Source organism: Prunus dulcis, chromosome 5, assembly GCF_902201215.1.
Source record: "Prunus dulcis chromosome 5, ALMONDv2, whole genome shotgun sequence".
NCBI lineage: Eukaryota > Viridiplantae > Streptophyta > Magnoliopsida > Rosales > Rosaceae > Prunus > Prunus dulcis.
Window position 1 is genome coordinate 14,966,590 of NC_047654.1, and position 12,255 is coordinate 14,978,844.

Genomic DNA, 12,255 nt, shown 5'->3' on the forward strand with positions numbered 1-12,255 from the left:
CAAACTTAACATGCATTTTATATTGTTTTTAATTATTATTTTCTAGTATAAGCGATGGTGTAAACCAAAGGAGAGGAAGTTTCTTACACATACACAATTGATATCATGGGAGTTCAAACTTAAAACTTCTAACCTGCAAATCAAGTTCAATATCCTTTTTTATTAGATTAGACCTCTTAAAACTCAGGTTGTGTTGGATATTTACAATCGAAAAACAGGTAAAAGGAGAAGTATCGTTTACATTCTTTTTCTCCCAAAAAACACTCTTAGAGCCTTTTCCACTTTGAGGGGGGAGGAAGCCATTGTTCTTCCCCCCTCTCCCCTCTTCTCTTCCTTTTTTCACCTCTTCCCTCATTTTCAGAGACAAAGGATTTTCCCTATTTGTCTTAGTTATGTTATGATTTTCATCCAATTATTATAGGTGGCTGCGGCTCAGTTTCGGATCTTTACCTGCATTTCGGCGTCGGATCTCCACCACCGTCTTTTTTGCAATTTCTTTATGTTGGAATAAGTTACATAGACTTTTTTGGTTTTTTGTGTAGTTTTCACATCTCCTTTTGTGAGAGTTTTTTATCTCTCCTTTGTGAGAGCTTTTTATCTCTCATTTGTGAGAGCTTTTCATCTCTCCTTTGTGAGAGTTTTATTTGTATTGTTATGGCTTGGTTTTTCAAGCTTTATCTTTTTATTATTATTCTAAGTTTGCAATCTTAGTTGGGATGCTTATGTCAGAGTTTCTTCGATCCTGCCTGATCGTTAGTGAAGACATGCTAGATTGTCTTAATTTTGATATTAGACCTCTCCGTTATTGTAATGGCTCTTTTGTATTGGCCCTTTGTGACTAGTGACTTTTTTGACTGAATTATGAATGCAATGATAAAATTTCTCAAATATATATATATATATATATATATATATATAGGTAAAAGTTTCTAACGCCAACATATTTAATATTTAATATTTGCTGATGTGCTCACAAAACTTTACTTGGAATTTTGACTCTTGACTGGTGAAAGGAGTTGTGTGTAATTAATCACTTAAATAAATAATAATGCTAAATATGATTTTAATAAGGGAGCCAATGGAGAAGTGATACCAATTTAGTGGGTAGATTCTATTGGAGAGTTTAATATTTTAGTAGGAAAGAGAAGTTAAACCACGCGTGACAGAGATGTTTTGCAAATGATTATTAAAACGCCTTCTAAATTTCTATTATAAATATTGATAAATGTCATCCTCACTTTGCCTAAAACAATGGAAAGAGAAGAGAACGATGAAAGGAAGCAACCACTTATAGTCTTGGCTAAACATTATTTGCTAAACAAATAAGGTAAGCTTGATTGCATCAAAAGTTGGTTTCCTTTGATTTTCTTGTACTTGACATAGCTATGGATTGATAGGATTTCCTCGCACTCTTTAATGACAATATTGCTACTTACATTTTTTACAAAAACGAGACTTACGTGAGATTCATTTATCTGTTAAAAATAATGGTTAGAAAGACTTGATGATACTCACAATACCTCATAAAACACAAAAGGAAAAAGTGATGTGCCTCAATGTATATTGTAGGAAAAGGTAAAGACTTTCTAGCTTGATTTGAATTCCATGTGGTCCTTCAACCATTCTCCTCGAAGTACAAACAAAAAGGATAAGTTATGGATATTGTACATACTTATTTTTTGTGGCACACATTATGGGTTTGTTTGATAAGGAGGATTAGACTGGACTGGACTATACTAGCAAAATGCCTACATTTCATATGCATTCAAAGCATAAAATGGACATTATTGTCTAACTTGGAGGATGAATGTGGACTATCCATAAGAGGTTGATGACTAAAACTTATCCCCTCTAATCCCTTTGAAAATGAGTGGATTATGAGGGACAAGTTTTAGTCATCAAACTCTTATGAATAGTTCTCCTTCATACTCCAAGTTAGACAATTATATCCATATTTTTTCTCGATTACAAGTTTAGTCCACCGTATCAAACAAGCCGTAGTGTCCAACAAACAACGGCACCTATTTGAAAAGTTTGATCAAAATTCCTAAACAAAACACGCAAGAGAAATTCCCACGACACACTTAACCTCATTGTCAATTTGGCTACAATCATATTTCTTAAGAAGATAAGCAACAACACCACCATCACTTAAGGCCATCATTTTGATGGGGTTGTGTGCTAAATTTTCTTCTTTTTTCTTTTAATGGGAGCCTTGCTAATCGAATTGATAAGCAAAATATTATATCACCAGTTTGGTAGCCATTTTTTCTTATGAATCTAAACCCAAAACGAAACCTCTCCTTAACAAAGGGATTTTGCTTAAAACTCTTCTTGTGATTGAACAATAGTCATATGGGAAAACAGAGAAGGAAGAATTATGAACTTTATGGTTTGGCAACTTCAGACATCCTATGTTGGGACTTGAAAGCGTGCAATACAAAAGGTGAATTTGGCCACCACCAAATACAGTAAAGAAAAAGTAGAAGAATAAATTAACAGGAAAAGAAAAAATAAAATGGCTGACGCACCATGAAGTTGACCCACCCCCAAAACATGAATGGAAGAAAGAGTAACACCTGTGTATGCTTTTGGTTCAATCAGATTCACAAGAAATTTGTGCATGCTTTTGGTTCAATCAGATTCACAAGAAATTTGTGCAACCAGAATTTATAAGTAGCAGAGAAGTGCGAAGTCAACTAGGATTAATGGAAGATGAGATCCAGCAGCTCATTGCATGTGGAAACAATATCATAAATATAAGCTCAAGGGAGCAGAATGCCATTCATGAGAAATTGGCTCTCAAAGTCAATGTTTCAATGAATAGGAAGAGGAAATGCTACAAATGGTCCCTTTGAGTTTGCATGCCAATCATCTGCATGTCCCTCGTTTTGAAACTCGTATAGTTTCCTAGTGTGCAAGAAAAGGCAAACGAGAGAGAGAGAGAGAGAGAGAGAGAGAGAGAGAGAGAGAGAGAGAGAGAGAGAGAGAGAGATGTTCCAACTAAATGTGGCTTTTGAAATTCTGCAGAGAGCAGTAGAACTAATGTACAAAAAAGGGCATGTGGTAGAATTTTGTCTCCTCATAAATTTTTTAAATAAGGAGATGAAATGCGTGAGATTCCCATCAAACTTCCTTAACATGAGAATTTTATTTAATTACATTCCAAACAAAAATGGTCCATTAAACACTAAGAACCCCAACAAAAACAGAAATACAAATGGGGAAAAAACCACCATCGTTTGCATTGATTGAAACCTAATCCCACCACATCTGGATCGGGGTGCCGGGGTGCCGGGGTGCCATTGCTTGGACTTATTCTCACTTCTATGCCATATACTTTAAACAAGAAGACAATGACCCTGGAATTTAAATTTGCCATAGAAAACTTAGTAAGACCAGGACCAAAAGGCATGATCTTCCACTGGGAATCCGAAATTACATGAATTTACAGGCGTGTCGGAGTAATCAACATCTTCGAGCTTTGGGAAGATGTATGGAGGCAACAGGCTTTTGCTCAAGTTGTCTTCTTCATCTTGGGAAAGGTCAGACTGATCAGGTTCAAAAACATATGAAGAATCACCAGGCTCCAATATTGAAGAATGAACCCCATCAGTGTAATGTGGGCTATCTGAATCAAATATATCACTCTTGCCTGAACTAAGATCTTCCTGCTTAGAGGCCACAGCTGAGACTTTGGATACTTCACACTCTGAAAGCGAATCGGCTGTTGGATTCTGCGTCGGCTCTTGAGACACTTTGTTGGTATCAGAGAGTTCTGAGGTTCCACTCTCTTTCTCTTTGTGGGGCAGCTTTTCCGAGAGAACAAGAACCTGACAAACAATTCAAACTTATAATGTAAAATTCAAAAGGAAAATAGTACAAATTGAAAAGAAGGCAGTGAATTACAGAGATTAGTGTCTACCTCAGACTTTAGTTTTTCATTTTCTTTAGCAAGGCTCTCACAATCAGCTTTGAGACTATTGTAGTTGGCTTGCAAAACCTCGTAATCCTTCTCCAGCTGTTTATTTTTCCACCTTGCCCGGCGGTTTTGGAACCATATTGCAACTTGCCTAGGCTGCAAGCCTAGGTCCTTTGCGAGAAGGATTTTCCTTTCCGGTTCAAGCTTATTCTCCATGTCAAAGCTCTTCTCTAGAAACTGGACTTGGTCAACAGTCAGCCGCCTCTTCTTTCCAGGTTGATGGAAATACTCATCCAAGTCGTCGTCCCCATTGTCTTCGTGCTCATACTGGTGGAACAATGACCTATTCGATCCATTTCCTCCACGAACATCTTCGAAACTCACCATGGATCTTGAACCTGAATATAATATAATCTCTGAATTAGAAGACCATCTTCGAGATGATCACCAAAAACTAGTTTATCACACACATGAACAGCCAATTCCTGAATTAATAAAGGTACTCTAGCCACACAGTTTTTCTCAACAATCCTATACATGGTCTGAAAGTGATGAACATTAGCTACCACACTTCCATGTTCAACTCTAATCACAAAGTGTTTTCCTTTCTTTTGCTGCTGATTATTCTACCGTTCTGAGTACTTAACCAGAACGAAGAGCAGGGGCCTAGAGTACGTAAATTCGAACCCTATTTAATCCATACACAAGTTAAGCAGCAATATACAAATCCATCTATCAATCATAATAAATTCCATACCATATTCACATCCAGAAGAAACACAATCAAAGTGTCAAGAGGACGTTAGTTGTAATTGTCATGCAAACAGATGGCATATGTGCCTCAAAGTAAATATCCCAAAAGATTAAACATTTAAGGGAAAAAACAAAAAAAACCCATAACAGAGACACTAAAAGAGTGACAGATATGAAAAACAGAGACAAAGTAGAAAGGAGAGTGAAAAAGTACCCAGAAAAGGAGAAGCAGAGGAAGAATTAGAGGACCCAGAAAGGAACAGAGAATCAAGAGGCTCAGAAGGACAAGGGCCCCTCTGATTCTGAAGCAAAACACTTAAGCTGGACGAAGAAGCACCACCGCTATATACCCTACCACCGGCCATGTTACTCTTCTGAACACTCCGATGAATTAGTATTGTTTAGTTCGCGTTTGTTAAATTGTTCAAGCTGACATCACCGCCCGGTTTTGATGGCGATTAGAAGCTCTGGTTTGAGGTAAAGAATCACGCTTTGTGGCGGAAGAAGCTGGTGATGATGATTTCTGTGATGTGGGAAGTGTGAGAACAGCGGCTGCTCACCCCCATCACTCAGAAGAAGAGGAAGAAGATGGTCTTGAGGTTGAAGATGGTAGAGGAAGAGTGGAGAAGAAAGCAGTTCTTTATATTTGGAAGTCCCAGAGGCAGAGAGGGGGAGAGAGAGATGGAGACAGAGAGTTTCTCTCTGAAGCTCTCAGCTTGGTGATGTAAATATAGTGAAGCCCAAATGGGTTCTTGTTCTAGGAAGGGACAAAGATTGGAGTCTAATTACCATCGTGCCCTTGCTTCCAAAGCATCAATTGTATTCATATTCATAAGTCATAACGACATGCATAACCCAAATATTATCATTTCTTTTATCTTATCTTTTGTTTTGAATTGAAGTATTTGATGTTGAATCTTTGTTAGAATGACAAAATAAGGCTCTTGTTGTTGTACTTTGTTAGAGGTTCAAATGCCTTGTGAAACACAAAAATAGATGAATAAATAAATCGATTTCTTTTCTAAAAGAGAAAAAAATAATTAATATTCTTCTAATTTTAGATACGTGTAATTGAGTAAATTTTAAAGTTCATAATGAGTAATCTTAATGTTTATAATGAGTTTTATAGTTTACAATTTCATCGTTTGTATGAGGGTTGTTTGAAACTCATTTTATAAGAAACAAATTTTGCTCATAAGCTCTTATAGTAGAAGAAACATAGAAATTTTTGTTAAAAATTCAAATGTTAACCGCTTGAAAGGTGCTTCTTCATATTACGCTTTTATAAACCATAAGCACTTTTAAATTTTTCTTCCGAACGCATTCAAAATCACTTTCACTTATCAAAACGCGGCTCTCACTATTCTAGAAACACTCCTAAACATGCCTTGAATTAATATTTACGAAAGTGAGCGGGAAGACTTCTTCTTATGGACAAATTTTGGTTTTGTTTTTTTCGGGAAGACGTGCAAACAACATTCTAAACATTATAATATGCAAGGATTTTCTTTAAAAAAATGTTAGAAATGGGAGCGTGAAACATGCAGCGGAGGGTATAGCGGTAAATGTGGGGGCAATGGAAGATGAAAACGAGGGAGAATAGAGAAACAAAGGAATCCAGTCGAACCAGTCGCTCTCAGAATTCAGGGAGAGGAGAGAGAGAGAGAGAGAGAGAGAGAGAAATGACTGAGTTGGATGGGGGGTGCGAGTCAGAAACGGATGACTCACTGACCGAGTCACCCTCAGCTTTCTCTCTCTTCTCTCACTCGCTGAGTCTGACCGCTCAGTGCCACTTCAACCACTCACGCGGCTCGTGTTTCAACATGGCGGGCCATTATTGGGCCACGTCTACTTGATGTCGGCCCACCCATGTCTCTTCATACAGATTTTATATTCGCTTGGTCTCACCATCAGCTCATCAGCCTGACCCTGTGACGTGCCTCGTATTTGAACTTATCTAAAAACGCAGAGTGTCTAATCTCACTGTTCACTCTGAATCCTGTATATTTGTAATTACTCGCAACTTTGTTTTACAATCTAAACTACTCTAAATTAATTTATTTTTATAAAAAATAAGAACCGAATTTAGAATCATCATCAACTGATCTAACCGACATTTACAAATCTAAAATTTTAAATACTAGTCGATGTGATTATATATTTTACTTGTAGAACTAAAAAATCTAATAATATTGTGGTAGGCTGGAAGCAGCAGTGAAAATTATGGTCCATTTTCCTAACCCAAGTAGCTCACAATTTCAGGCATTTTAGTGTGGGTTCATAATTAATTTGCACAAAAGCTGTATACAGAAGCCCAGAGTTAGTGTTGGATCTTTGTGAGCTATAAGCCCATTAATGACCCACTGGGTAAAAGATCCATTTCCCACCTTCATCTGGTTTTGCTTTAAGCACCCAATACTTGTTCTCTCATTTGGAATTGCAACAAGTGAAAGTGATTTGGTTCTTTTGCCTTTTCCAAGTAATATGAGACCCAGCAAGCAATCCCTTTTCTTTTCATGGTGTTATTGACCTATGTCAAGTATGCAAAAAGGTTCAAAACTACATGGGAGGCAAGTGGAAACTCTCCAACTTGTGTGGATAGTTTCATTTTCATGGTGGTTCAATTCAAAGCAGAGAACATGTTCAATGGAGCACATAGGCAAGAAGAACATGCAGAATTTCTTCTCAACCCTCTCATGTTGCCCACCACCACCTGCATTTTGAACATTTCTTTCAAATCTTTCTATTTTTAGGCCAACCTGAAATCACTTCTCTGCACTCTACTGCCTCACTGGTTGCTATTTCTACACAAACTTTGCAACAAGGCCTTTCCCTAAACAACCACTAGGGTCTAGAGTGGCTCTAGAAGCTTGGTTATCTTACCATTTGGTGAATGCAAGAGTTCTGTTACAATTGAAACTTTTCTTGGCCAGTGATTGTGGCTAGTTAGTGCATTGTGCTTCAACATCTGGAACATTGAAAATGGTTTGAGGAATCTTCTAGATTACTTGGGATTCTGTAATCTTCTAAAATGATAACTGGTAAAAGTGGAAATCACAGTTGGATTTAAGGGAAAAGTTTGTGATATAAAATGGGTTCCATTATGATCCAAATTCCAATTGGAAAAACAATGCAGGAACCTGCTTCTGTTTATTGGCCACAACTTTTGAACTAGCCAGGGAATATTCTTAACCCATTAATTATTTAGATGATTAACATCAGCATTCTAATGTTCTCTTTGAAAAAACCTACATTCTAGGGTGGAGAAAAATCAGATAATTATATCCCATGAATGGTGATGTTGAGATGATGAGTGCGCTGTAACTTTCATTCAGAAAACAAACCTAGCACTAGCTGTCTCACACAACGAGGTTCACAAAAATCTGTTCAGACTCCTGGAAGTATACACTTATGTGGAAGAAACTTATGCCTTGCACCAAAAGCAAAAGAGAGGATATAAAGATGAAATGTTACTGTTAACCTCTGTGTTTCAGTTTTGAATAGTTTCTTTCTATTTGCAGTCTCACTGTGAAGCTCCATAGGGTCAAATTCAACAAGGGGTAATCAAGATGTTCTGGCAATGCATGGGAGGAAAGCTGGACTGCTAGGACCAAACCCAATTGGAAAACACCAAATTGCCATCCAACCCTGCACACTTTTGTCTCTGAGAAATTATAGCCACACATTTTATATGATCAGGTGGCTCAGAAAGGAAACCTACACTAAAGGGCAACAACATAGAATGATTTTGCCACACCAGTAAGGTGAATCTAGTAGTAAGAAGAAACATCTAAGTCCATCTCTTTGAAAGCCATAAGAGCAATGCCAAAAGACAAAAGTCACATGAACATTGATTGGATAGCCTTGAATTCCCAAAATAAATAGACATGATAGGCATTCTTGTAGCCAACCCCAAACATTTGGATAAAGGTCCCTGTTAAATTCTGTTAAATAAAGCAAACATTTTCCAAGATTGGAAAATTAAGTCAAATCAATAAGATAATACTGAGATAGTGCAAAGAAGTAAGAAGATTTAGCATTTATAGATCCCTAGAGATTAGGGTGAGTGGTTTTGGATGTGGCTGTGGCTGTGGGGCATGCCTGAAAACCTACAATCTAACCTTTTATTCAAAACCAACATCATAAGATTAAGACCCTCATTAATTTTGTCCACCCCACTTGCTTTTAATTTGTACTCATTGCATAAATTGACAAGAACAGAGTGCCTGGTTTGGTCGGCAATCACTTACCTCCACATTTGATTCTCAATTTGCAGTTCATATATATATCAGATCAGCCTTTCTAACATCAGCTTCTTACACCTGTATACTGAGCTTCAAAACACTAATAATTTATTCTAATGGTTGTGAGGAATGTGATTAGTATATGGTAACCTGGTTTAATTGAAAAGCAACAACAGAATGTTGATGTCAATTTTAGAACAAATTAGAAGACCAATATTGTATTAGTAGTGGGATTGTGGGAGTATATTTGGCTCCCATTTTACATGAAACACATGTTTCTCTATGATTAATACATCCAAAATAACCTAAACCCAACCCCCCCTCTTTCAATTTAAAGGGTAGAAACTGCCAACACCATTTTTTTTGAGGTTAAAAGGTCAGGGAGAATGAATAGTCATTTTCATGGAGTCTAGATCTTTCTCCTTATACTAGCCTTTCTCAGTATATAAATATACCTCCTCCATTTATCACTTCCAAACTGAAGTAACAAAAACTACTGACATCTGTCCAACCTGTCCAGCCTCTCCCCTTTCCTTTCCCAGAAAAGAGTCTAGAAGCTCTAAAAGAAGATGGTAAGTTTCAAAGTTGAGATTTCGCACTATATGTCGGTGTCCTTGCTCTAGGTACCGCTATGGTTTGATTTTATTTTGGATATCATTGTAGGCTGAAGCACACCATTTGGACATATGGGAAGGCTATGTAGATTGGAGGAACAGACCTGCCATAAGAGGCTGTCATGGTGGCATGCTTGCTGCTTCCTTTGTCTTAGGTTAGTAAGCCCTAGATCCCTGCAAGCATATTTTCTAGTACTTTTTGCATTTTTTATATTATAAACTTCTTTAGATGTGTTGCATTATAAATAGAAAATATGACATGAACATCTCTAACCATTTTCTGTTGAAAACATTAGTGGTGGAGATACTGGAGAACCTGGCTTTCCTGGCCAATGCAAGCAACCTTGTGCTATACCTGTCTAAATTCATGCATTTTTCTCCATCCACTTCTGCCAACATTGTAACCAATTTCATGGGCACCGCCTTCCTCCTTGCTCTCCTTGGTGGCTTTCTAGCTGATGCTTACTTCACCACCTATTGCATCTATTTGATAAGTGCTGCCATAGAATTCATGGTGAGTTTCAAACAAACATTCGGATTCTAATTCTTTTCCCCGTCAGTTTACTTCATGAAATCGGTTTTTGACAGTTCCCAACTAAGCCTTCCTCAGAATTTGCACTTGAAATATAAAGTTTCCCATGAGTAAGTTTCATTTTCAACTTGCGGAGTGCTGTCACAGACTGGCAGCAAGAGTACTTCTCCAAGAAAAGGCCTAGTTGGCTATGGGACTCATTGAAATATCTCTGTAGGGACATAATAAATCCAGTCAAATAAAGTTACATCTATTAATGTTGGAAAACAAAGTTAGTTTTCTAACATTAATTAACCTGATAAAGTTCATTTAATATGACAAGAGCTAATGACCATTTGATTAATTGGTTAATCAAAGAGAAGACTCATAAATTAACCAAAAACTCCAAGGCTGCCAAGATAAATTTGTTGTGAACATCCCTAAACAATTCATTTTACAATTTAAGCTCTGACAAATACAATGACCACTATTGCCGCATTACTAATTTAGACTGATGGAGCAGGGTTTACTGATTCTCACAATCCAAGCTCAGATACCATCACTAAGGCCACCAACCTGCCTTTCAGTGAGCACCAACAGTCCATGCCAGGAAGTTCACGGTGGGAAAACAGTGATGTTATTTGCAGGCCTCTATCTGGTGGCACTTGGAGTTGGAGGAATAAAAGGTTCTCTTCCCCCACACGGGGCTCAGCAGTTTGATGAGACAACCCAACAAGGCCGGAAGCAGAGATCTGCATTCTTCAACTACTATGTCTTCTGTCTCTCTTGTGGGGCTCTTGTTGCAGTCACGTTTGTGGTATGGATTGAAGACAATAAAGGCTGGCAATGGGGCTTTGGGATTTCCACTGCAACAATACTGATCTCCATCCCACTCTTCCTCCTAGGCTCTCCTAAATACAGGACCAAAATTCCCGCAGGAAGTCCAATTACAACTATGTTTAAGGTAAAATCATTATTAACATAGAACAATTTAAATTTGAATAGACTGAACCTGCGTAAACAAAACTCACCTCCTGTATTTGTGAATTGCGTCCAGCAGGTTATTACTGCAGCAATTTGCAATGCCTGCAAAGCTAGAAATCCTAGCAATGCTGTCACCAACATGGCCATAACCCCATCTTATACAAATGACCCTAGTGAGAGAGAAGAAAATATAAGTCAAACTCCATCTGAGAGCCTCAAGTTCCTTAACAGAGCAGTGACTATTAGACCAGTCCATCCAATGCTAAAATGTACTGTAAAGCAAGTCGAAGAGGTGAAGATAGTGTTAAAAATTCTCCCTATCCTTATGTCTACCATAATGCTAAACTGCTGCCTAGCTCAACTCTCCACATTCTCAGTGCAACAAGCAGCCACCATGAATACTCAGCTCGGTTCCTTTAAGGTTCCACCGGCTTCTCTCCCTGTCTTCCCTGTCCTCTTCATCATGATCCTTGTCCCGGTTTATAACCATGCAATCATTCCATTCGCAAGAAAAATAACCAAAACTGAAATGGGGATCACTCATCTACAGAGAATTGGGATTGGACTAATTCTTTCAGTCATTGCCATGGCAGTGGCTGCTGTGGTGGAAATCAAGCGAAAGAACGTAGCAGCTAAATATGGACTACTAGACTCTGCTGAACCTCTGCCCATCACATTCCTTTTGGTGGCTTTACAGTACTTGTTCCTTGGCTCAGCTGACCTTTTCACATTGGCTGGAATGATGGAATTCTTCTTCACAGAAGCTCCAATGAGCATGAGATCTTTGGCCACAGCTCTCTCTTGGGCATCTCTAGCCATGGGATATTATCTTAGCTCAGTGCTTGTGTCCGTCGTCAACGATGTCACCGGGGCGTATTGGCACACACCATGGCTATTTGGCGACAACTTGAATCATTATCATCTTGAGAGGTTTTACTGGTTGATGTGTGTCTTAAGTGGATTGAACTTTTTGTACTATCTCTTATGGGCCAGCCGCTACAAATACAGATCAACAGGATCTGATTTCAAGGAAAATCAAAACCCAACAACCCTCTAAGAATTAAACAGAGGTCAACCTTTCCCTTCCTTTCCAAGAATCACCCGATCATATGCCCATTCCATTTAATATATATGAATATATGTGTGTGTTTGGAACCAATATGAGCTATATCAATCATGCAAATGTACTGTTTTCTTGGTTATTCATTTAGTTGTCTTTAAGGTACC

General features: G+C 38.0%; 2 protein-coding genes across 3 annotated transcripts; one reads left to right on the plus strand and one right to left on the minus strand.

Moving 5' to 3' along the window:
• Positions 1 to 3,064: 3,064 nt before the first annotated feature.
• Positions 3,065 to 5,387, minus strand: LOC117627220 (homeobox-leucine zipper protein HAT5-like). Its single transcript, XM_034359186.1, has 3 exons — positions 4,890 to 5,387; positions 3,926 to 4,320; positions 3,065 to 3,833 (listed from the first exon to the last, which is right to left on the minus strand). Exons 1-3 carry the CDS (start codon positions 5,038 to 5,040, stop codon positions 3,390 to 3,392), a joined length of 990 nt encoding a protein of 329 aa, XP_034215077.1. The 5' UTR covers positions 5,041 to 5,387; the 3' UTR covers positions 3,065 to 3,389.
• A 3,789-nt stretch (positions 5,388 to 9,176) lies between these two features.
• Positions 9,177 to 12,205, plus strand: LOC117628081 (protein NRT1/ PTR FAMILY 4.6-like). 2 transcript variants are annotated; one of them, XM_034360446.1, is made up of 5 exons: positions 9,177 to 9,491; positions 9,583 to 9,688; positions 9,830 to 10,047; positions 10,568 to 11,008; positions 11,102 to 12,205. In XM_034360446.1, the coding sequence occupies exons 1-5, from the start codon at positions 9,489 to 9,491 to the stop codon at positions 12,083 to 12,085; spliced, it is 1,752 nt and encodes a 583-aa protein (XP_034216337.1). In that variant the 5' UTR covers positions 9,177 to 9,488; the 3' UTR covers positions 12,086 to 12,205. The 2 variants fall into 2 exon arrangements, with proteins under 2 accessions (XP_034216337.1, XP_034216338.1); XM_034360447.1 differs by having other exon boundaries at positions 11,105 to 12,205.
• Positions 12,206 to 12,255: the final 50 nt, after the last annotated feature.

Excerpts from the sequence above, each read along its gene's own strand:
- LOC117627220 (XM_034359186.1), bottom strand. The coding sequence starts at position 5,040 with ATGGCCGGTGGTAGGGTATATAGCGGTGGTGCTTCTTCGTCCAGCTTA. Across the intron at positions 4,321-4,889 it reads CTCTGCTTCTCCTTTTCTGG|GTTCAAGATCCATGGTGAGT; the intron begins GTACTTTTTCAC and ends TATTATATTCAG. Across the intron at positions 3,834-3,925 it reads ATGAAAAACTAAAGTCTGAG|GTTCTTGTTCTCTCGGAAAA; the intron begins GTAGACACTAAT and ends ATTGTTTGTCAG.
- LOC117628081 (XM_034360446.1), top strand. Across the intron at positions 9,689-9,829 it reads TGCTGCTTCCTTTGTCTTAG|TGGTGGAGATACTGGAGAAC; the intron begins GTTAGTAAGCCC and ends TGAAAACATTAG. Across the intron at positions 10,048-10,567 it reads GTGCTGCCATAGAATTCATG|GGTTTACTGATTCTCACAAT; the intron begins GTGAGTTTCAAA and ends CTGATGGAGCAG.